Genomic DNA, 25,724 nt, shown 5'->3' on the forward strand with positions numbered 1-25,724 from the left:
CAATCTCCCGTTCCATCCTTCCCTCACTCGTGAACAAGACCCATAGATACTTAAACTCCTCCACTTGAGGCAGGCACTCTCCACCAACCTGAAGCGGGCAAGCCACCCTTTTCCGACTGAGGTGTCAGTGTATCTGATTCAGAAAATACTTTCCATTGGAGGTGTTATTGAAAAGAAGGAACAAATCCTGTTGTCATGGTTACTCTGGTTGACTGATATTTGTTAAAAAGTAGTGTGAACATTTGTTAAATTCATTTCTTAACTTTTGTTGGGGATGTGTGGACACCCACAATCTTTTGAATTTTTCTCTAAGTAGTTTGGAAAGGTGTTTGCTTGAGACAAATGTGACTATGTCATTAGAATGTTGGAGTGTAAACAATGGAAACTTAAGAATTCCAAAGAAATCCCATAAAAGTCCAGTATTTTAACAATTATAAAATATATCAAAATCTTGTACGCCATCAAACTTATATCAAGGTGTGCATAATTATTAGGTAGCTTCATGACCTCAGGTAAAATGGGCCAAAAAAGAGATTTAACTGACACTGAAAAAATTCATAAATTGGCAAATTTAATTCAGATGGATTCAACACTCTTGAAATAGCTAAACTATTGAGGCGTGGCCACAGGACACTCAAACGTTTTGTTGTGAAAAGTCAACTGGGGTGCAAAAAATGTATGGAGAAGAAAAGACGCAAATTAACTGCGAAAGACTTGAGAAGAATGAAACGTGAAGTTACCAGGAACCCATTATCCTCCAGAATAATAATCATTATATTCCAGAACTGGTCCCTTCAAACCAGGATCTTCAGCATGCACTGGGACGGTTTGCAGCCGAGTGTGAAGCAGTTGGGATGAGAATCAGTAACTCCAAATCCGAGGCCATGGTCCTCAATCGGAAAAGAGTGGCTTGCCCACTTCAGGTTGGTGGAGAGTGCACCGAAGTGGAGGAGTTTAAGTATCTAGGGGTCTTGTTCACGAGTGAGGGAAGAATGGAATGGGAGATTGACAGACGGATTGGTGCAGCTTCTGCAGTAATGCGGTCGATGTATCGGTCTGTCGTGGTGAAGAAAGAACTGAGCCGCAAGGCGAAGCTCTCGATTTACCGGTCAATCTACGTTCCTACTCTCACCTATAGTCATGAGCTTTGGGTCATGACCGAAAGGACAAGATCTCGGATACAGGCGGCCGAAATGAGCTTTCTCCGCAGGGTGGCTGGGCGATCCCTTAGAGTAGAGCCGCTGCTCCTCCACATCAAGAGGGGTCAGCTGAGGTGGCTTGGGCATCTGTTCCGGATGCCTCCTGAACGCCTTCTTGGGAAGGTGTTCCGGGCCCGTCCCACCGGGAGGAGACCCCGGGGAGGACCTTGTAATGAACACCAGGACCAGAGTTGTGTGGGTCCAATTGCAGAAGTGCAATGGTAGATTTATTGTTTACGTCGCACAAGGGAGTAGGCTAGCACACAAAAGATGAAGACATGCAGAGAGTCGGAAACCAGACTATCAGTCCTTGAAGGCGAAGGCACAGGCAGGGATGAGCAGAGACGCGAAACCGAGAAGCAGGCCAGCAGGTCAGGAAGCCGGGTGATCATTCAGCGGAGGCTACAGTACAGGCTGGGAGAGACGGTAAGTATATCCAGGGGCAGGCAGGGAGGTCGGTGTTCCGGGAAGGCAGTCCGTACATGTAACTACACAGGTAGGGTAGGCAGGGAGAGACACGACGGGGCAGACGAACAGGTCAGGACGCAGGATACTGTAAACGAGGAGAGAGGACGGGACAAGAGGGCAGAGAACACAACAGGCTGGGAATCAACAAGTAATGAGCGCGCGCGATAGAATGCTTGGCAGGTCCACTGGGAACAATACCTCACACTGGAGGGGAGGTAGAGCACGGGTTAAATAGAGGGGTTAACAGGGCACAGGTGTTCAATATTCAGGTGATTGGGATCTGGAGTGTTGGGTGCGTTCATGCGTGCTGGGAAGTGAACTGGTGGCAGGTGCAGAGCGTGGCAGGGAGGAGTCGGACCGGGAGTGACGGGAAGACCTCACAGACCTAGGACAAGCTGGAGGGACTATGTCTCCCGGCTGGCCTGGGAACGCCTCGGTGTCCCCCCGGAAGAGCTGGAGGAAGTGTCTAGGGAGAGGGAAGTCTGGGCATCTCTGCTTAGACCGCTGACCCCGCGACCCGGCCCCGGATAAACGGAAGATGATGATATTCCAGAACTGCAACTTACCTGGTGTGTCCAGAAGTACAAGGTGTCAAGTGCTCAGAAACATGGCCAAGGCGAAGTAGGCTGAAAGAAGACCACCACTGAATAATATTCACATGTTGAAGGGTATAGATTGGGCAAAGAAATACCTGAAGACAGATTTTTCAAAGGTTTTGCGGACAGATGAAATGAACCTCTTTATGTACCAGATGGATGGGCCTGGGGCCATCATTAATGGACACAGGGCATCACTTCAAGTCAGACGCCAGCAAGGTGGAGGAGGGGTACTGGTATGGGCTTCTAGCATTAAGGATGAGGTAGTTGGACCTTTTTGGGTTGAAATTTTAAGTAAATACGTGAGATTTACAGTCAGGGAAGACAATACACCTCTTTGAACAGCATTGGGAGGCTGTGGTTGCTGCTTCACTGAAAGTTGATCTGGGACAGATCAAGAAACTGACAGACTGCATGGATGGAAAGCTCATAGCAGTTATTGAAAAGAAGGGTGGCTATATCGGTCACTAAATCTTTTTGAAAGGCCAGAAATGTTATATAACTTTCATTTTGTGTTAATTTAGTTGCCAAATAATTCTGCACACCAATTGTTCCTAATAATTGTGCACACTTATTCCCCTAAGAAATATATATCTTTTAATCCTTTGTTAAACATTCAAGTTTCAGGTTCAATGATATTTTGGATTGACTGAGAGCATTGTGTTTGTTTAACAATAAAATATATCTGGAGGAATATGATTTCCCTAATAATTGTGCACGCAGTGTATATACTGGGCCGCCATCTAGTGACTTCAGAGAAATTGGCCTGAAGCCAAACTTACTTGCTCTATGCTGTCAGATGATCTGCGATGGAAGTTGCCTGATATCTTAGCTGTTGCCACATTCTTTTTTGGCTTTTCGGTTGGTCTCTGTTGAGATGGAACTGCCAAGAATGAATATAGGCCAAGGGTTACTAGGTCAGAAAGGCTTCAAGTCTCACCGAATTAGGCTAATTAACAATAAATGCATTGTAGTTATGTCAGTTCTCATAAGTAACCCTAATTAATTTTGATTGATCATAAATCTGATATCATCTAGCCTGATAATATAGCCCGTCTTACTTATCTATTAATCTGAATGTTAATTTATTACAAATTAAACAATAAGTAGGCTAGTCTGATTTACGCATTTAATCCATCAGCAATTTTTTTGCAAAGCTATTTGCCTTGCCTTGTCAATTGTCACGATCTAGCGATACATGGCCCCATCCATCCTCCCCTCAATACAGGGCAGTCGTCCTGTCCCCTGTGCAGAAAAGCATCCCCAAAGAATGATGTTTCCATGACGGCGTAGTGGGTAACTAATGGTTTTCTTTGAGACTGTGGTCCCAGCTCTCTTCAGGTCATTGACCAGGTCCTGCCGTGTAGTTCTGGGCTGATCCTTCACCTTCCTCATGATCATTGATGCCCCACGAGGTGAGATCTTGCATGGAGCCCCAGACCGAGGGAGATTGACCGTCAACTTGAACTTCTTCCATTTTCTAATAATTGCGCCAACAGTTGTTGCCTTCTCACCAAGCTGCTTGCCTATTGTCCTGTAGCCCATCCCAGCCTTGTGCAGGTCTACAATTTTATCCCTGATGTCCTTACACAGCCCTCTGGTCTTGGCCATTGTGGAGAGGCTGAAGTCTGTTTGATTGAGTGTGTGGACAGGTGTCTTTTATACAGGTAACGAGTTCAAACAGGTGCAGTTAATACAGGTAATGAGTGGAGAACAGGAGGGCTTCTTAAAGAAAAACAAACAGTTCTGTGAGAGCTGGAAATCTCACTGGTGGCTAGGTGATCAAATACTTATGTCATGCATTAAAATGCAAATTTATTATTTAAAAGTTATACAATGTGATTTTCTGGATTTTTAGATTCCGTCACACACAGTTGAAGTGTACCTTTGATAACAATTACAGACATCTACATGCTTTGTAAGTAGGAAAACCTGCAAAATCGGCAGTGTTTGATTGAGTGTGTGGACAGGTGTCTTTTATACAGGTAACGAGTTCAAACAGGTGCAGTTAATGCAGGTAATGAGTGGAGAACAGGAGGGCTTCTTAAAGAAAACCTAACAGGTCTGTGGGAGCCGGAATTCTTACTGGTTGGTAGTTGATCAAATACTTATGTCATGCAATAAAATGCAAATTAATTATAAAAAAATCATACAATGTGATTTTCTGGATTTTTGTTTTAGAGTCCTGTTTTAGAGTCCTTTAACCAATACGCTTGGTGGCGTATTGGTTAAAGACACAGCCTTTCACGTGTGCGATCTGGGTTCAAATCTCGGGAGGGCAACCATGATTAGGGCTTTTTATTGCGGGGCGGCTGAACTAGGCTTGCCTGGTTTCTTGTTGGGGATGACTCCTTTAATTTCTTCATAAAGTCCCATCAGCAGGGTATTTTCCGCTGTTGATAAGATAACTGCTCTAGTTTTCACTTTTTTTTGGGACATAGTATCTTCATTTCGATGATCGCTTGTTCTGGCCTGCTTATGTACTCTTTGTGCACACAATGCAAGCTTGTTTAAGCCAGGTTTGAGTTAACGTTGACAAGACACGGCTATATTGTGTTAATGGAATGGCTTGAGCCTCAAGTGGAAGTTGGTGTTCATTCAAGACAGGCTTTTTCAATTAAGCTTGGATTTAATTAGCTGCATTGATGGAATACATCCCCGGACATTGAACCAATATGTTTTTTTTTTCAGGAAAGTCATGTGGGCATCCTGGAGACACACCAAATGGAGACTTCCATCTCACATTTTCAGATGATTTTGTCTTCGGAGCTCAAGTTGAATACCAATGTAAAACAGGGTAGGCACATTTTCTAAGAAATTATTAAGTGATTAGGTGATATTGTGTACTAATAGAAATATAATCTGTTAATATGCACTTTGTCCTATTTTCTCCTTTAAATTGCTTTGTAGAAGAGAAATATAAATCTACTACTGCATCTTCTGTAAATAGATGGCTGGGATTCCCTAAATTAAAGTGCAGTCATATTATTAATAATGGCTGGAAAGGAACAAATTCAATTGAACACATGGGTTCTATTTGCCTAATATCATTCAGTTTAGCCTTTATTATGAGTGATCCACTCACCAGCTTCCTGTGTTTTTAAGTATAATGAAATGGCTGCTCTCTAACTTTTTAATCTCAGTTACCAAATGGTGAGCAGGACGAAACATCGAACATGCATGGAACAAGGGTGGGATAATGCAATCCCTATATGTGAAGGTAAGAGGTATTACAGTCTGTCAACTACATTAGATGGAGGAGGGAGTTCTGGGGCTGTGTTTCAGGGTTTGCCCTAGGCCTCCTAGTTCCAGTTGAAGGGTCATCTTAATTCTGCAGGATACAAAGACATTTCCTGTTCCAGTATGACTGTGTCCCTGTGAACATAAAGACATGGTTTGACGAGGTTGGTGTGGAGGAACTGTTGGGGAAATAATTACCATCACAGAACTCAAGTGGCCTGCACTGACATCAACCCTATTGAACACTTTGGGATGAATTGGAATGGCAATTGCAAGCTAGGCACTCTCGTCCAACATAGTACCTGACTTCACAAATGCTCTTTTGGCTGAATGGGCACAAATTCCCACAGAGACACTCCAAAATCGTGTGGGAAAACCTGTGGAAGGAAGAGTGGCAGCTGTTAAAGCTGCAAAATGGAGGGCCAATTAATGACTGATGACACTAATGAGCCAACACACTATTACCACTCACAGGTGATGTGAATAACATGAATCATCTCCTTACAAGAGCACATGTCAAGGTCAGTGTAGATTAGATGGTAAATGAACAATCAGTTCTCGTAGTCAATGTGCTGGATTCAGGAGAAATGGGCAGAAGTAAAGACCTGAGCGACTTTGACCAGGGAGTAAGGGATGCCGTCAAGCTGAAGGAGTCCAATCAGGCCTGGTTGGCTTGTGGGACTCCTGAGGCAGCTGACGGGTACCAGCAGGCCAAGCAGACTGCAGCCCGGGTGGTTGTGGAGGCAAAAACTCGGACCTGGGAGGAGTTTGGTGAGGCCATGGAGAAGGACTATCGGCTGGCCTCCAAGAGATTCTGGCAAACTGTCCGACGCCTCAGGAGAGGGAAACAGTGCCCTACCAACGCTGTTTACAGTAGAGGTGGGCAGCTGTTGATCTCAACTGGGGATGTCGTCGGGCGGTGGAAGGAGTACTTCAAGGATCTTCTCAATCCCACCGTCACGTCTTCCATTGAGGAAGCAGAGGATGAGGGCTCAGAGGTGGACTCGTCCATCCCCCGAGCTGAAGTCACAGAGGTAGTCAAGAAACTCCTCGGTGGCAAGGCACCGGGGGTGGATGAGATCCACCCTGAGTACCTTAAGTCTCTGGATTTTGTGGGGCTGTCTTGGTTGACACGCCTGTGCAACATCACGTGGCGGTCAGGGACAGTGCCTCTGGGATGGGTGGTGGTCCCTCTTTTTAAGATGAGGGACCGGAGTGTGTGTTCCAACTACAGGGGGATCACACTTATCAGCCTCCCCGGGAAAGTCTATGCCAGGGTAATGGAGAGGAGAATACGGCCGATAGTAGAACCTCGGATTCAGGAGGAACAGTGTGGTTTTCGTCCGGGCCATGGAACACTGGACCAGCTCTATACCCTCTACGGGGCGCTGGAGGGTTCATGGGAGTTTGCCCAACCAATCCACATGTGTTTTGTGGATGTGGAGAAGGCATTCAGCTGTATCCCTCGCGGCATCCTGTGGAGGGTGCTTCGGGAATATGGGGTCCTGGGTACTTTACTAAGGGCTGTCAGGTCCCTGACAGCAGGGCTGTCGCCGGTTCTGTTCGTCTCTGCTCTTTGCGGATGATGTTGTCGTGTTGGCCCCTTCAAACCAGGACCTTCAGCATGCACTGGGACGGTTTGCAGCCGAGTGTGAAGGAGTGGGGATGAGAATCAGTATCTCAAAAATCCGAGGCCATGGTCCTCAGTCGGAAAAGGGTGGCTTGCCCACTTCAGGTTGGTGGAGAGTGCCTGCCTCAAGTGGAGGAGTTTAAGTATCTAGGGGTCTTGTTCACGAGTGAGGAAAGGATGGAATGGGAGATTGACAGACGGATCGGTGCAGCTTCTGCAGTATCGCGGTCGCTGTATCGGTCTGTCGTGGCGAAGCTCTCGATTTACCGGTCAATCTACGTTCCTACTCTCACCTATGGTCATGAGCTTTGGGTCATGACTGAAAGGACAAGATCCCGTATACAGGCGGCTGAAATGAGCTTTCTCCGCAGGGTGGCTGGGCGATCCCTTAGAGATAGGGTGAAAAGCTTGGTCACCCAGGAGGGGCTCAGAGTAGAGCCGCTGCTCCTCCACATCGAGAGGGGTCAGCTGAGGTGGCTTGGGCATCTGTTCCGGATGCCTCCTGAACGCCTTCCCGGGAAGGTGTTCCGGGCCCTTCCCACCGTGAGGAGACCCCGGGGAAGACCTAGGACACGCTGGAGGGAGTATGTCTCCCAGCTGGCCTGGGAACGCCTCGGTGTCCCACCGGAAGAGCTGGAGGAAGTGTCTAGGGAGAGGGAAGTCTGGGAAGTCAACAAGTATAATCCATGGCGTCTCCACCTCGCAACTTACAGGACTTGAAGGATCTGCTAATATCTTGGGGCCAGATACCACAGGACACCTTTAGCTGTCTTGTAGATTCCATGCCTCAGCGAATCTGCGCTGTTTTGGCGACACACAGAGGACCAACAGCTTATTAGGCAGGTGGTCATAATGTTTTGGCTCATCAGTGTAGGTGTGATAGTCAAGTCATATTTTGGTCATACTGTGTATGTGTGTAATGGTCATTAACCTAATGTGATCTCTGTGGCTACATTTCTAATTGTGATTTAGTTACTCAAAAGGTAACAGCCTTTTTTTCATGTGTTTTTTCCATTATTTTGTCAATAACTCTTAGTATAATAAACCAGTTTTAGCATCAAACACCACAATAGAAACTGTATGCAAAATCACTCAGATTTGAACCATGCATGGCCCAAATATATTTTTAAAACAAAAGCCAAGCTTCAGCTCAAATTAAGAATTATCCTTCTGACCAAAGTCTTTAAGTGGCTAGATCTTATACATATGTTGTTTATTTATTCTCTTATTTATTTGTTCCTCAGCTGTAAAATGTCCAGTGATTCAAGCCAATAAGAATGTGTTGGTAATCGGAGACAGTGAGGATGCAACCTTCGGTAATGTTATCCAGTTCGAGTGCCAATCGAATCAAATGGTCCTTAAAGGACCCACTGAAATTGATTGCAACGATAGAGGAGATTGGAGCGGCACAGTCCCAACTTGTGAAGGTAAACTGAAGCCATGTATGAACACTATGCACACTGAATACATTACACATAAACAGGGCAAAATTCAGATGCCTTAATTTTCTCTACATTTCATCTAATTCATTTGTATTGCTGGATGCATGTCAGAACTTTATTCAGTTCTGACATTTTCAGAAGATGATTTTGATGCAGTTCTGTCACGAGTGTGCAAACAACTTGCAGCAACAGCAATAAATAATATACAGCAAGTTAGAGCAAGTTTATCTCCTTATTAAGGGATTGTATGTCTGTAACTTGGTTGCATGGACAAGGCTAATGACTAATGACTTACATGGACAAAGCTAATGACATCTAAATTACACTTAAGCTTTGAAATTAGCTGAAAGTGAGTGTTGAGTGATGTGTATTATACTTTTGTTATGGTTTTAGTTTGATTTAGGAAAATTATTTTGGTCCTTGATTATTTAAAGAACAGAACATACTTTGTAAAACGACCATTTGATGTTAATGCTGTTTATTTATTTTTCAACACGATATCCAGCTAGCTAACAATTGGCTCCTGACTATAACATTAGCTATCTCTAAGGCATACTTATATATTGGCAACCATTACTCACTTTTAAAATTCTATGCAGTTTTGTTTGGCAGATTATCTAGCTAGCTACCTGTCGCTTCTGTTGTCACTGGTCTCCCCAGTCCAACTCACTATGCAAAGCCTGGCCGTGTGTGTTTGTCAGGTTTGCTTGTTCAAAGGATTATGGTCATTGTAGTCTAACGTCATATTGTGGTTTGAATCTTAAAGCTGCCTTTTAAGAAACTACATTTCCCTTCTCTGTAGTGAGATAAGGATACAATTTTTAGAAAAGCAATTCACCAGAAAGTATGCGCCAAAACCAAACACACTTGAAAAAATTTAATCAACAGTATCCAATCAATCAAGTTTTGTGATATTTGTATGAATAGTAAACCCCCCACCTAATGCTAAACTTTGGCAAAATAGGCTTAATTGTTTGTGCTCTGTTTGTGCTGGTTTGTGCTGCGATAATTTCCTAGATATTAAATTATGTTTTATAAGCCTCAAGAATAGAAAGGCCAGATTAGACTTCAAAACATATCAACAAAAGCCACGGCTCATGATCTGATGCATACTACATCTGTAAAACCTTTTGGAGGCATTGTGATGGCATGGGCATGCATAGCTTCCAGTGGCACTGGGCCACTAGTGTTTATTGATGATGTGACAGAAGACAGAAGCAGACGGATAAATTATGCAGTGTATAGGGATATATGGTCTGCTCAGATTCAGACAAACCCAGCGAAGTTGATTGGACGGCGCTTCACGTTACAGATGGACAATGACCCAAATCTTACTGCGAAAGCAACCCAGGAGTTTATTAAGGCAAACAAGTGGAATATTCTGCAATGGTCGAGTATATCACCTGATCTCAACCCTATTGAGCATGCATTTCACTTGTTGAAGACAAAACATAAGGCAGAAAAATCCACAAACAAACAACTACTGAAGACAGCTCCAGGCAAAGCATCACAAAGGAAACCTAACATTAGATAATGTCCATGCATTCCAGACTTCAAGCAGTCATTGCCTGCAAAGGATTATTGGCAATGTATTAAAAAGAAAAAGGACTGTGTTTTTGTCCAATTACATTTTTGCAACTGAAATAAGGGGACTGTATAAAAATGGTTGCAATTCCTGAACGTTTCATACAATATTTTCGTTCAAACCCTTAAATTAAAGCTAAAAGTCTGCACTTCAATTGCATCTCGGTCCATTGCAAATTATGAAAATTGTGTCAGTGTCCAAATATTTCTGGACTTCAGGACTTCAACTGTTTACTTCAGGTAAACAACGTGTTAGCAGGTGCACTAACAAGAACACCCACAGTGAGTCATGTAAGCTTTACAGGAGATTATGTTCACTGCTTCACTACCTGTATCGGACACAAAATCAAAACTAATTGCAGAACAGACAGCAAAAACACAGAGCTACACATGGTGATCAGGAACATTTATCATGGTTGTCTTAAAGGGTGCTGTCCCTGCAATGCTCAGGTCAGAGCTGAGTGTTGCAAATGGGGAATTACTAAAACAGAACAGAAAAGTAATTCCGCAGACTCTACACCAAGCCTTGCTCACAGGGATTCATGAAGTTAACCTTGGCACTGAGAAATGTTAAGGCCAGACACCACCCTCTAATAGGTAAATTTTTTTCCTTTACTCTTATCAGACTGAAACTTTACAAGTTGCAATTATTCAGAAATATAAGATATGTTTGTATTACAAGTTTATTTATTTAACTATAAAAATATTAAAATGAGGCTAAACTAATTTGTATATCACGAGAATATGTTTTTCAACACATTACTTCAAACTAGAATGTTTATTGTTTTTCTGTTGTGATAAGACACCCAATGCTCAGACCTTTACAGAACAGTTAATCAAAATATTGTTATTTCATGAAATTATTTAAAAAACTATATTCATATGTATGACAGATGCATATTTTGCCTATATTTACAGATAAAATGACACGTCAAATTTAAAGTCTGTGTTAGTCTGGCTATAAGACCTAAGAACCTGTGTGTGGAATATTGTGAAATGGATTGGCACATTGAAAACATGTCATTTTGAGAAAATGACTGATAAAGATAGGCTAATGCAATTAGAATGTACTTTCCAGAAATAAGGATAATGCATCTATCAACACAAAACACCAGATACACAAAGTATGTAGACAAGTATGGATTAGCCAACGATATGCTCTGGAAAACAAGCTTTTGAATGATATATGATTCAATATGGAATGTTTAAAAAATAATGGTTGAATGTCTACATGAAACATGCTAACAATTACAACGTTTTCGCTAGGTCTAGTTGACGGAGTTGGGATAAAATGATATAAATCAAGTATTTATATCAATTATTTTCAAATTATTTGCATTTATCTGATGTCCTTGTCACTACTAGTAGCATGAGGCGGTAACTGCAGCCCATTCAGGTTGACAGGCAGTCTAGCTGCTCCAGGATGGTTTGCTGTGTTTGCTGTTTCTCCCAGTGCAGTCTCTAGAGCATGGAGGAGATACTAGGAGAAGAGCTGTTACACAAGGAGAACAGGACAGGGGTGGAGCACTGCCAGAGCTCTACAAAATGAACTCCAGTGGGGTACTGGTGTGCATGTTGCTGACCAAACTGTCAGAAACAGACTCCATGGGGGTGGCATGAGGGCTTGACATCCTCTACTGGGACCTGTGCTCACAGCCCAGCACAGTGCAGCTCGATTGGCATTCGCCAGAGAACACCAGATTTGGCAGGTCTGCCATTGGCAACCGTTTTCTTCAGAGATGAGAGCAAGAACACAGTGAGCACATATGATAGATGTAAAAGAGTCTGGAGTCTCCTTGGTGAGCGTGATGCTGCTTGGAACATCATCCAGCATGACCGGTTTTGCGGTGGGTCAGTGTTGGTCTGGGTAGGAATATCCTTGGTGGGTCGCAGAGACCTCCATGTGCTAGCCAACAGTACCTTACTGTTAGGTACCGGGATGAAATCCTGAGACCCATCCTCAGACCTAAAGCTGGTGCAGTGGGCCCTGGGTACCTTCTGGTGCAGGACAATGCCCAGCCTCATGTGGCCAGAGTGTGTAGGCAGTTCCTGGATGACGAAGGCATTTATGCCATTGTCTGGCCCTCACAATCCCCAGAACTGAATCCAATTGAGAACCTCTGGGATGTTATGTATCTGTGCATTTGACACCGCCAAGTAGCGCCACAGACAGTTCAGGAGCTAACTGATGCCCTGATCCAGTTTAACTGTGCGATTCAGACTCAAATAATTTGATTGGATTTTCATGTAGGTCTCTTCAGACAAAGCAATTACAAAGATGTTTCATACTCTTGTGGTCATATTTACATCTGCCTCAGTTCAAAGATTAAATACATTCAGTAAAGATTTTTATTTTACTGTGCATACCCTTTGAGAGTTCACACCAAAAATAATCTATATTTGACTTCAAATAAATCAGTTTAAGGCACAGGTGTCAAACTGATCCACAGAAGGCCTAATGCTGGTTTATTTTTTACTTTCAATTCATGCCCAATTGAGACCTACAAACCAGGCAAACAGAGATCCTAACTAATTAGTTACTTAATTAATCAATCAAGTACAAGATGAGAGCAAAAACCTGTAGACACTTGGCCCTCCTTAGAACCAGTCATCAACTCAACAATCAGTACTAGAGAATCCTGAATAATAACTGAATATTGTTGTGAAAATTGTCAGTATATTGTCTTATCTTCATGTGTTTAATTTCTATGTCACAGAGATTAAATGCTATGTCCCAAACATAGTTCATGGTTTTGTGACTGGGTCTCAGGAAGAATTCAAGGAAAATGATATTCTGAGGTATGGCTGTTCTAAATACTACACGCCTTTTTCAAGATCCTCTCGATGCACTAAAATAGGCAACAAAGCCACCTGGAGTCCACCACCAGAGTGTGAAGGTAAGGATCTGATCATCTCAAGAAGGTTTTCAACTTGTAGTGCTCACACTATTGTTTTGGTTTTTAGTTATATTATTTACAGATTGCAGCAACCTACTAACCTAATTTTGTAATATGCTTTTCTCTGTAATATCTAGAAGTAAAATGTCGATTGTTACAAAAAGAAGGAACCCTTTATAAACCTTCTGGACGCAGTGTCTTCTATCCTGATGACAAGTTAGAAATTAAATGTCCAAAAGGCTTCTGGGATTTTTTCTCCAAGACCACTGAAAAAGAAGTGACATGCAATGACGATGGAAAGTGGTCATCTTCTACAGATTGTGAACGTATGTTACTACTGGAGAATACTCAAGTATAATGTGTTGAGAATATAACACATCAAATACCACTTGGGTATACACTGGTATTTGAATTAGTATTACGGTACCAGTATTGTATCACTAACCCTAAACATCTCTCATTTTAGAGATAACCTGTGCTCCCCCAGATGATACTCTTGTTAAGTATGGCAGGTGGGATAGAAGATGGAGGACAGGAAGATTTGAAGAAAAAAAGGATTATCAATGCAGATTTGGATATAAACCCACAAATGGCGCAACTTTTGCGGAATGCACAAATGATGGCACCTGGACCCCAAATCCACTCTGTGAAGGTGCAGTACTTTGAAGAAAGCCATATTTCACCCTGATACAATAATAGCATACTTACATTATACTATATGTTTGGACAATTTATGTAACAAAATAGTATGAATAGTATTACCTGCACAATAAATAGGCTTGACCTTGACACATGTACATCAGTTAATTCATGATAAACTCAGAGTATTATGACTAAAGACACTGTTGTGGAAATTACCACAAATTAATAAGAAAAGTATGAATACCAAAAAAGGACCTTTATTCAAATATGTATAGATGAAGAAGCAACATAAATTCTTACAAATTAACAAACTTGTATCTTAATTGAACAGAAAAACTCCATAAACTCTGGGGATACCAAGATCTCTCAGAATAACAGAGCTCTGTTGACCCAGTTGCTCAGTTTTAGAAAGAGAGGCCTGATTACCATTTGCTCAAATTTACTCCACTGCATCACTGATCAATAGGGTTGAAGTCTATTAGACTTCTATTGTTTTAAGAAATGTAATTGGGAACACACTGGTGTTAGAATTTATATTGCTGTACATGTATTTGATCCCTAATGGTGAACATCTCTCATTCTAGAGATAACCTGTGCTGCCCCTCATGATAATCTTGTGAGTCGCACCAGCCTGACAAGATGGAGGACAGGAAAATTGAATGACCAAAATGATTACCAGTGTAAGCCTGGATATAAACCCACAAAAGACGCAACTTTTGCGAAATGCACTTTTGATGGCACCTGGACCCCAAATCCACTCTGTGAAGGTGCAGTACTTTGAAGAAAGCCATATTTCACCCTGATACAATAATAGCATACTTACATTATACTATATGTTTGGACAATTTATGTAACAAAATAGTATGAATAGTATTACCTGCACAATAAATAGGCTTGACCTTGACACATGTACATCAGTTAATTCATGATAAACTCAGAGTATTATGACTAAAGACACTGTTGTGGAAATTACCACAAATTAATAAGAAAAGTATGAATACCAAAAAAGGACCTTTATTCAAATATGTATAGATGAAGAAGCAACATAAATTCTTACAAATTAACAAACTTGTATCTTAATTGAACAGAAAAACTCCATAAACTCTGGGGATACCAAGATCTCTCAGAATAACAGAGCTCTGTTGACCCAGTTGCTCAGTTTTAGAAAGAGAGGCCTGATTACCATTTGCTCAAATTTACTCCACTGCATCACTGATCAATAGGGTTGAAGTCTATTAGACTTCTATTGTTTTAAGAAATGTAATTGGGAACACACTGGTGTTAGAATGTATATTACTGTACATGTATTTGATCCCTAATGGTGAACATCTCTCATTCTAGAGATAACCTGTGCTGCCCCTGATGATAATCGTGTGATGCAAACCAGCCTGACAAGATGGAGGACCGGAAAATTGAATGACCAAAATGATTACCAGTGTAAGCCTGGATATAAACCCACAAAAGACGCGACTTTTGCAAAATGCACAATTGACGGCACCTGGACCCCAACTCCACTCTGTGAAGGTGCAGTATTTTGAAGAAAGCCATGTTTTAATTTCACTGTAATTAAATTCCATTAGACTCCATGCTTGGACATATTTCCGTAATTCCCCATTTATAACCCAAACCGTGTATAAACCGCATGAATTTTATAGCTTTGTGTGTATACAAACCTGCGTAATAACAGCACCCATATATAAGAATTGACCTCTCGCAAAACCCCTCCCCCAAATGACAATGTCACCTAACGATAACCTTATAGTTATTTGTGCTAATGTGATTATTTGTGCTATGATTTACGTGCTTCTACTACATTAGCTAGATAGCTAGCTACCTATAATATTCATTTGTTATATTGGGGCACTCATAGGCTTAACTTCAACTTCAAATATCCTCCCGAAAACGACGTACAAACTTCCTCTCCATCTCCTTCCCTATATTCTTTTTTACATAGAAACTTAATTTTTCTTCTTTTCTTTTAATTTGTGCATTCTATGGCACATAAAACACAATATAAACACATGATCATCAAATATATCATAGCAAAAACAATCACTCAGAATGTTTTCATGTGAAATAAGTAGCCTACGTTATCAGATTAGCAATGATTATTGCTGCATGTAGGACAGCTTGCTAGTAAGGTAGGAGTGCAATTGCTTTTAGTAGCTAGTCTAGTCACAAGTGTTCATGATTTTAATACAGAATTAATATTATGCAATGAACAGTCTGTTTACACTGACAATAACAACTACAGATAGCTGCAAGATGTAGGCTAAATATACCGCTAAAGTCTAGCCAGAAGCATAGTATAGTCCATAGCCAGCTCACATAGTAATGTTAACCCTCTACATGCCGCAATGTCAATATTTAACTGCAGCTGACGGCAATCACTATAACTAGACTATGAAGAATACATAAATTGGTTTGGACTGGAAAACTACATGCTTGGAAACAGAACAATGTTTATTATATTATTATTGAGATACCGACAAAGCTTGTTACAAACATGTTCAACCATTAAGATATGTGAAATGTTGTGCAATGTCTTCCCCTTAGCCGCACTAGCCGCGTCAGAAGCATTTTCACATGAATATGAAACGTGCATTAAAATACATATGTATGGATGTCATCCTAATTTTCCTACATCAGATTCAGCAATTCGTTACTACACACCTGGGTCCAAGAATCAAATACACGTTGAGCACCCTAACTACCGGCGCCTACTGCTAATCTGAGATACAGGCCTACATTCATTGCATGCATGAATGCCATGACTGAACAAAAGAGGAGTATAGTGTGCACGTGGAGATATTTTACAGCTGTAAATGAAAACATCTCAAACTACCATGTATGTAGGAAGGTTGTTCGCTACTGTGGCAACTCCACCAATTTGTTTAAACATGAAAACCCCTGCAACAGAAAAGAAGGGAGGAGGTAAATGCCTAAGATTGATCCTTGACACAGAGACAGAGTTCACTGTCTTTTCAGAGAGCCAAGGAATATCCAGATGTATACACCAATCAGCCATAACATTATGACCACAGAAGTGAAGCGAATAACACTGATAATCTCATTATCATGGCACCTGTTAGTGGGTGGGATATATTAGGCAACAAGTGAACATTCTGTCCTCAAAGTAGATGTGTTAGATGCCGGAAAAATGGGCAAGCATAAGGTTCTGAGTAACTTTGACAAGGGACAAATTGTGATGGCTAGACAGCCGGGTCAGAGCATCTCCAAAAATACAACCGGGTGAACCGGCGGTGAACCGGCGGTGACAGGGTCTTGGGGGGCCATAGCTCATTGATGCACGGGGAGAGCAAAAGCTGGCCTGTGTGGTCTGTTCCAATAGACAAGTTAGTGTAGCTCAAATTGCTGAAAAGGTTAATGCTGGTACTGATAGAAAGGTGTCACAATACACAGTGCATCGCAGTTTTTTGGGTATGGGGCTGCATAGCCGCAGACCAGTCAGGGTGCCCATGCTGACCCCTGTCCAATGCCGCAAGCGCTTACAGTGGAAGAGGGTGGTCTGGTTTTATGAATCATGTTTTCTTTTACATCACGTGGATGGCCGGGTGCGTGTGCATCGCTTACCTAGAGAACACATGGCACCAGAATGCACTATGGGAAGAAAGCAAGCCGGCGGACACAGTGTGATGCTTTGGGCAATGTTCTGGTGGAAAACCTTGGGTCCTGCCAATCATGTGGATGTTACTTTGACATGTACCGCCTACCAGAGGATTGTTGCAGACCATGTGCACCCTTACATGGCAACGGTATTCAATGATGGCATTGGCCTCTTTCAGCAGGATAATGTGCCCTACCACACAGCAAAAATGTTTCAGGAATGGTTTGAGGAATACAAAAGCAAGTTCAAGGTGTTGATTCAGCTTCCAAATTCCCCAAAAATCAATCCAATTGAGCATCTGCGGGATGTGCTGGACAATCAGGTTGAGACGTTCAGAAGTTAAGATGGGGAGGGGTTCACCACTCCGTAATAGACTGCGCGGGCAAATAGTGTAACAGTTTAAGAATAATGTTTCTCAACGTAAAATTGCGAAAGGTTTGGGGATCTTATCTTATACGGTACATAATATCATTAAAAGATTAAGAGAATCAGGAGAAATCTCGATATACAACCAATACAAAGCCAAAAACCAATATTGGATGGTCATCTTCGGGGCCCTCAGGCGGCATTGCATTAAAAACAGACACAATTGTGTAGTGGAAATCAGTCATTGGCTCAGGAACATTTCGGAACACCATTGTCTGTTAGGACTCTTTGTTGCTACACCCACAAATGCAAGTTAAAACTCTACCATGCAAAGAAGAAACCATAAATAAAGAAGCTCCAGAAACGCCACTGCCTTCTCTAGGCCTAAGCTCATTTAAGATGGACTTAAGTGAAGTAAAAGTCTGTCCTGTGTTCTGATGAATCTGAACAAAGGCACCATTAATGCTAAACAATATATACAGGTTTTGGATCAACATTTGTTGCCATCCAGATGATGTCTTATGTACGGAAGGCCTTGCTTATTACAGCAAGATAATTCCAAACCACATTCTGCACATATTACATCAGCATGGCTCCGTAGTAAAAGAGCCCAGGTGCTAAACTGGCTTGCCTACAGTCCAGGCCTGTCACCCACTGAAAACTTGTGGCGCATTATAAAACAAAAAATATGACAAAGGAGACCCTGAACTGTTGAGCAGCTGAAATCCTATATATAGCAAGAATGCTAATTACCCTCAACACCTCAGCCCTGGTCAAAAAGGCACAGCAGCGCCTGTACTTTATTAGGAGTGTGATGGTAATTCCAATGATCGACACTCTTAAAACCATCCACGACGAAAAATAGATTCTCCATAATCGTCCGATTCCAATGGTATATTATTTGTAGCCACTTTCCTGAAGCATTCCGTGTATAATTGGGGTTTTCCGTGTATAATATGGGTTGTATAGTTGTATAGTTTGGGTTGCTATGAGAACTTTTCACCAGGCAACGACATTGCCTATTCATCTTAGAAAGGCTCATTTGTACATCAGTATAAATATTACAAGCGTGTACATCACTATATATGATGTTTTGAACCATAATACATCGTTTGTATTATATATAAGATATAAAAATTAATATTTAGTCAAAATAGTAGGGGGATGTTCATGAGTTTTTGGGAAGAAGTTGGTAATTTTTCTGAGTTTATAAAATATATAAGTCCAAACGTAACTAGCGATCTAGTGCTGCCATCTGCTGGCCGTTTTGAGTCATTACACCTATTACATGGGTTTTTACATTCAATCTTATTTATTTCATAATGTTTTATTTCTAGGTAGAAGAACCAAATTTTTTGGGGGTGCCTATATTTTTTACCTTCTATTATATAATTATTTCATTATTTTCCACCCAATTACAGTGTAATTTGATAGTAAAGGCATGAAAGTATGAGGAAATACCATTGACACAAAATCTCATAATGCTTTCAAAAAAAAATCTTGATGCTGAATGGCAGAAATGTTTTCCGAAATATTTTTTTTGCCTTTCAAACAGATGAGTTTTATAAATAGTGACCCAGAAGTCTGTTTTATGTGTTTTTATTGTAGCCAGAGGGGTTGCTATTAAAAGGATACATCATAATAGGTTGTATCTGTTACAGAAATGAATCTAGGACCCAAAATGTCCCACTAGTGAAATCCGGCCGAAAGCCCCATAGGCTACCAAGGGTTAAAGGAGTAAGAAACAGAGACTAAATTCTCTTGGCACAATTAACAGTTTTATTAATTTTTTGCAAATAAGAGAGACGCGTCAAACGCTTACAAACATAATCGTCCGAGGAGTCTCTGACTCAAAACATGTCCTTCAACAGTATATATTACATAGAAAAGGGGTGTGGTAAGTTGTTGCCCATCTGTCTTGTGTCAGGCCTTACCCAAAGGGTGGTCTGTCCCCCCACCTTATCCTTCCTGCCATAATGTTTACTGTTGTGTTTACCTAAAGGGGCAAGCTATCCTCCCCAAGCGTGCCGCACAAGCCCTGAAAAGTGAAGCCAAAACGTCTCGATCGCCCCCTGGTGAGTGGTCCCAGTATAGGTCATAAACCCCGCCCTCCCCATGTTATTCAATGGGACGCGAGACCAACTAAACAATTAAATTACCCTTCAATTATCTTTTTTCCGAAGCTGGTTTCTGTCATTTACTGTAGTTTGTATCACGCTAATGTAAATTCAAGAGTTTGTTTTTAAAATAAGTTTGTTTTTAGTTAGTTATTTAATGCTCTAAAAACGGTGGTGTGACGTCGTGATTCACAGCTTTGATTGACAGCTATCTGAGCCAAGGAGCCACTGAAGCGCCATCCTCCTTCGGAGGACTGAGGAGATTGGAGCTTTACATTTAATCTCTAAATTTCTATAATTGATATAATTTCACACTGACATAATGGGTTGTTCTGCAGTACATTGTGCTAACCGATCTGGCATTTCCAATCGATCTTTGAATTTTTTTCGGTAAGTTAAATTTATAAGCTATTTAATTAGTAAATAAATGTAATGGGCTAGCTAACGTTAGCTAAAAGACAACAAGCCTCGTTAATAGCTAGCAGGTGATCGTTAGCTAGAAGTTACCAATTATTTTTGTATTAGGCCTATTCTAAATTAAGGTTAAACATGATGTAAGTTAGGCTATAACATATCGTCTAGGTTTAACAAGCAAAGGTTGTACTGTACTTGGACTTGCGATTGATTACGGTATGCGCATTCTGCGAGGGAGAGTGAGGGCGGGGCACAGGGGAGGGGCCGTTGATTTCGCGGCTTTACGGCTTTATGGCTTTACTTCCTGCTCGCTACTGCGCATAACTACTGCGCAGAACTGGTCCCAAGATCGCTATCTGCGCAGACGCAAGTCCAAGATGTCAGCGCCGTATCAGGACACTGGCGGCTTCATTTTTCACCAATGGAAAAGAGCGAAAGGGCGTCGTCCATTTTATATACAGTCTATGATCCTCCCCCACATGGGTAACCTTTTCAACTGTAGGAGAAGACTCACAGCATCTGGACAAACACCAGATAGAGAACCCTAAAATCTGCTGATACCAGTCAATAACCAGTGTATATTAGTTGTTGTTGTATTTTTTTTTATTATTTTTTTTTTTGTTGTTGTTTTTTAGAGCTGTGGATTTATGTTCTGGTACTTGGACCCTCTTGAAAATGAGATGCTGCATCTCAAGAGGCTATCCATTAATAAATTGAATTGAATTGAATAATGACCCTAAACACCAGATCCCCCTCTTCTACATTCCTAAGGAACAGAAAGGACTGACACCCTTCTTTGTCTAGGCAGGAGGACATGGCCCAAATACCTAATAATCCTCTGATATTATACAGACATGTGTGTCACAATCAAAGTAAAACTTTACATACCAACCAATGGAAAGACAGACATTTCTCATATGTACCTTAGATCAAAATGTCCATAACAGGAGGCTGAAGAAAGTCTGCCTGTCCACCAAGATCCTTGTGAACATTCTGACAAACTACGCCACAGCACATCAATGGTGTCCAGCTTCCTGCCATTGCAGACCTCCGGCGTAAGCGGTTTCTGCACAGTGTACACGGGATCATCAGGGACCCTTCACACCCATGCCACCTAATTTTCCTACACCCATGCTACACCCAAAAATCTAGCAGCCACATTCTGGACCAGCTGCAAGCTTGATAATGATGAGTGACGAATTCCAGAGTACAAAGAATAGATTCAAGACGATATAAGTGCATGCATAAAAATCTCCAAGTCCTTAGCGGAGAGGAAGGATTTACATTTTGCAATAGTCCTCAGATGAAAAAAGCTACATTTGACAACAGAATTAATTAGATTGTCAAATTTTAAGGCTGAATCAAAGATAATCACCTAGATTCTTTGCAAGGGGGTGCACATTTGTAGATAGTTCCTCAATTGATTTGGGGGTGTTAAATAGCATAACGGCTGTCTTACTCTCATTAACTTGGAGAAAGTTTTTAGCCATCCAGCACTTACTATCTTAGCCAACGCAAGGTTTTCTGTGTCTCCCTTTAATATATTTCCTTCATCGAGACCCTATGAGTGAGTTAAATGTTCCCTTAATTTTTTTGAGCAGTGTATTTTTCACTTGCAGTATATGTTTGTGACTTTCTACCTACAAGTTTGAACCTTTTTATAGGAATGTCTCACGTCTTCTGTGGGTCCTCTGGGCTTCTCTGAAATCCGGATCTGCATTTTGTTCTTGCAATTATGTAGCTAACAGCATGTGACTTTACCGTTCAGTGCATTGTCGTTTCAACTGACATTCGTAATTCCAGAACATTTACGACCTTTGATTTGTTTGGGTTTTCAAGATATTTCTCTCTTCAGTGCTTTCACCAGAATGACAGCTTGGCTAATCATTTTGTAATATTGACTAGCTTGGCTAGTCAATATTATATTGTAATATTTTGTCGAAGACCTACTCTAAAAGCTTTGTAAACTCTTCCAATTGTAAAATGTTTAACAATGTATTCTCTAATTGGTAATGTAATTGTTTCCCCTAGAAATGAAAGAACTATGTCCACCTTTGACAAATGGATTCATAGTAAGGGAGAATGCCAGTAGCAGCACATTCTACTATTCCTGCAATGAAAATTTCAAACCATCTACTGGGGGTTGGTGGGGAATGGCAACATGCAAAGATAAAAAATTGTCTGGAGATCCAACTTGTATTGATATCAACAGAGGTATTGACAGATATTATCTCTTCAAAAAGTAGATGAAATACATCAGTAGAACAAATGTTCCTTTACATTTGTTAGAATATTCTGAAACTCAATCTTATGCCTGTAGGTACAATTAACTGTCAGATCCCTGACATTCCCAACTCAAAAGCTGTGAGCCAAAATGATATGAAAGTTACTTGCAAAGATGGATATACATTGGTTGGTACGAATACAATAAAATGTACAAATGGAGAATTGGAAACACCCTTACCAGAGTGTAAACGTGAGTAGAAGTTATTTTTACTACTTGACTTAATATGAATGTAGTGGTTCTGTACATCTGTATTTTTGACCCAGTAACGTTGAATATTATTTTTTTCTTCTCTTAAAGTTACATGTGGTCCTCCACCTAAGGTTGACAATGCAATTGTTAAAATTCCATATCAAAAAATATTTATGGAAGACTCTAGAGTGAATTATGAATGCCGGAATGCATTTGTAATGGATGGGTCTCATGAAATTACTTGCATGAATAGGATTTGGACTACTCCTCCAACATGCAAACGTAAGTATTGATCATTGTTTTATTCATTCAGTAACCCATGTAGATGTACACATTCTAAAAAGTTAAATAATATTCCAGTGTTCATGGAGAACAAATAATGTTTTGCATAACTTGGTTCTACCTAGTCTAGCTAAGCCATAACTCCAAATGTTGTCAAACCTACTTCAAAGTCTATAACTACTGCATTATTCTGTGGGCTGCTAGTGCTAATAATACTATTCATGTTACTTTTCAAATAAACTCTGCCACACACTTGTTGAAGGAACGCTTACAGTGCCTGCTATTATGGGTTATGTTACAGATTATCATATGTCTGATACATATTTTTTACTAAACCAAATTCTGTTTAAAAATATATTGTTAAAAACATGCTTAGTGTTAGAAATCAGACGTTTCGTATAGAGGATGAATTAATGACCGCGTACCCGGTCGTCAAGGGAGAGAGTAATTCAATTATTTATTGCAGCATTTGAAAGTCTATTTTTCATGATGTTACAGACTTCATACTCTGTCTTACAAACTAATCTCAAAGAACCTCCGGTTGTCCTCTACTTTATACACATTGCAACCTGGAATTCACATCACAGTACTGTAAGCCCATTGGCTAATTACTGTCGCGTTTTGAATGAACGTGACTTCCTGTATACGGATAAATACAGTGGGGAGAACAAGTATTTGGAGGAAGAAAAAAGATGAGTACAACCCCAAGAACACCATCCCAACAGTGAAGCATGGAGGTGGAAACATTCTTTAGGGATGATTTTCTGCAAAGGGGACAGGATGACTGCACCGTATTTAGGGGAGGATGGATGGGGTCATGTATCACGAGATCTTGGCCAACAACCTCCTTCCCTCAGAAAGAGCATTGAAGATGGGTCGTGGCTGGGTCTTCCAGCATGGCAACGACCCGAAAACACACAGCCAGGGCAACTAAGGAGTGGCTCCGTAAGAAGCATCTCAAAGTCCTGGAGTGGCCTAGTCAGTCTACAGACATGAACCCAATAGAAAATCTTTGGAGGGAGCTGAAAGTCCATATTGCCCAGCGATAGCCCCGAAACCTGAAGGATCTGGAGAAGGTCTGTATGGAGGAGTGGGCCAAAATCCCTGCTACAGTGTTTGCAAACCTGGTCAAGAACTACAGGAAACATATGATCTCTGTAATTGCAAACAAAGGTTTCTGAACCAAAAATTAAGTTCTGCTTTTCTGATGTATCAAATACTTATGTCATGCAATAAAATGCAAATTAATTACTTAAAAATCATACAATGTGATTTTCTGGATTTTTGTTTTAGATTCCGTCACTCTGAAGTGTACCTATGATAAAAATTACAGACTTCTACATGCTTTGTAAGTGGGAAAACCTGCAAAATCAGCAGTGTATCAAATACTTGTTCTCTCCACTGTAGATGTTCTGTTTTATACTAAACATACACTTCAACATTAGTTACCTATGACTCTGTCAACAGCAGCACTCCAATTGCATATAAATCACTTGCACCAGGGGGAATTCTGCACCAATGTATGAATTTAATTAATTTATCATATATCTTTTACAGCAGTGTTAACGACCAGGTCTCTGTGTGCTTTAGTTTGTTTTCTAGATCAGATATGGCCTCCATCAAGCAATATAGTCACTCGATCACTGTGGTCATGGCTATACCACAGAGCTAAAAAAAGAGACTGGATAAGATACTGCAACTTCTTTGAAGCAGTTTTACCGAGGGCAGGGGAAGCAATATGCTAAAAACTAAAAAAATTTACTTTTTACTGGATTGGAAGACTGCTTGACTGTGTAAATCTGCTGACATTAAATTATTTCAGTTCCCATCTGTTGTCCGACTGGGTCGCATCCAACATCTGAGTCTAATCAAGCATAGTGGCCTTGGATATCGGGTCGGTGTCATAATAATGTGATTTATACTGATAATACATTTCACATAATTCTTATATACTACACTTCGCAGTTTGTTTGGGGCAGGTTATTTGAGCTTTTATCTCACTTCTCCTTGTTTCTTCTTAAATGGTGAATATGGGCTTCAAGTGCAGTCTCAATCCAAATTGGAGGAAGGGTTTAGGAATGCTATTTAATATGTAGCCCCCACTTTTTCGAGGGACCAAAAGTAATTGGACAATTGACTCAAAAGCTGTTTCATGGACAGGTGTGGGTTTTCCTTCATTATGTCTTTATCAATTAAGCAGGTAAAAGTTCTGGAGTTGATTCCAGATGTGGCATTTTAATTTGGAAGCTATTGCTGTGAACCCACAACATGCAGTCAAAGGAGCTCCCAAGTGAAACAGGCCATCCAGGCCATCCAGAGGCTACAATAAAAAATACCATCAGAGAGATAACAGGAACATTAGGAGTGGCCAAATAAACAGTTTGAACGCACTGGTGAGCTCTGCAACACAAAAGGGCCTGGATGTTCACGGAAAACAACAGTGGTGGATGAAACCTTTCCATGGTAAAGAAAAACCCATTCACAACATCTAGACAAGTGAAGAACACTCTCCAGGATATCATTATCCAAGTCTACCATGAAGAGAAGACTTCACGACAGCAAATACAGAGGGTTCACCACAAGGTGCAAAACATTCATAAGCCTCAAGAATAGAAAGGCCAGCCTGGTTCTGGAACAGCATTCTTTGGACAGATGAACCTATGATCAACATGGACCAGAATGATGGGAAAAACAGTATAGATAAAGCTTGGAATGGCTCATGACCCGAAGCATCCCACATCAT

General features: G+C 41.1%; 1 protein-coding gene across 9 annotated transcripts in view; it reads left to right on the top strand.

The window, feature by feature from the left end:
* Positions 1–25,724, top strand: part of LOC105010001 (complement factor H) — a 245,701-nt gene that overhangs the window by 4,921 nt on the left and 215,056 nt on the right. For 6 of the 9 annotated variants that reach the window (XM_034293610.1, XM_034293613.1, XM_034293612.1 and 3 more), the window contains exons 3-6: positions 4,955–5,060; positions 5,407–5,483; positions 8,378–8,560; positions 12,877–13,056. In XM_034293610.1, coding sequence (XP_034149501.1) covers positions 4,955–5,060; positions 5,407–5,483; positions 8,378–8,560; positions 12,877–13,056 — 546 coding nt within the window. Of the gene's footprint in view, positions 1–4,954; positions 5,061–5,406; positions 5,484–8,377; positions 8,561–12,876; positions 13,057–13,193; positions 13,383–13,522; positions 13,709–14,282; positions 14,466–15,039; positions 15,223–22,254; positions 22,438–22,543; positions 22,700–22,807; positions 22,982–25,724 lie in introns of all 9 variants that reach the window. The other 3 variants (XM_034293609.1, XM_034293614.1, XM_034293615.1) reach the window with 3 other exon arrangements.

The sequence above is a fragment of the Esox lucius genome, chromosome 8 (assembly GCF_011004845.1).
Source record: "Esox lucius isolate fEsoLuc1 chromosome 8, fEsoLuc1.pri, whole genome shotgun sequence".
Lineage (NCBI taxonomy): Eukaryota > Metazoa > Chordata > Actinopteri > Esociformes > Esocidae > Esox > Esox lucius.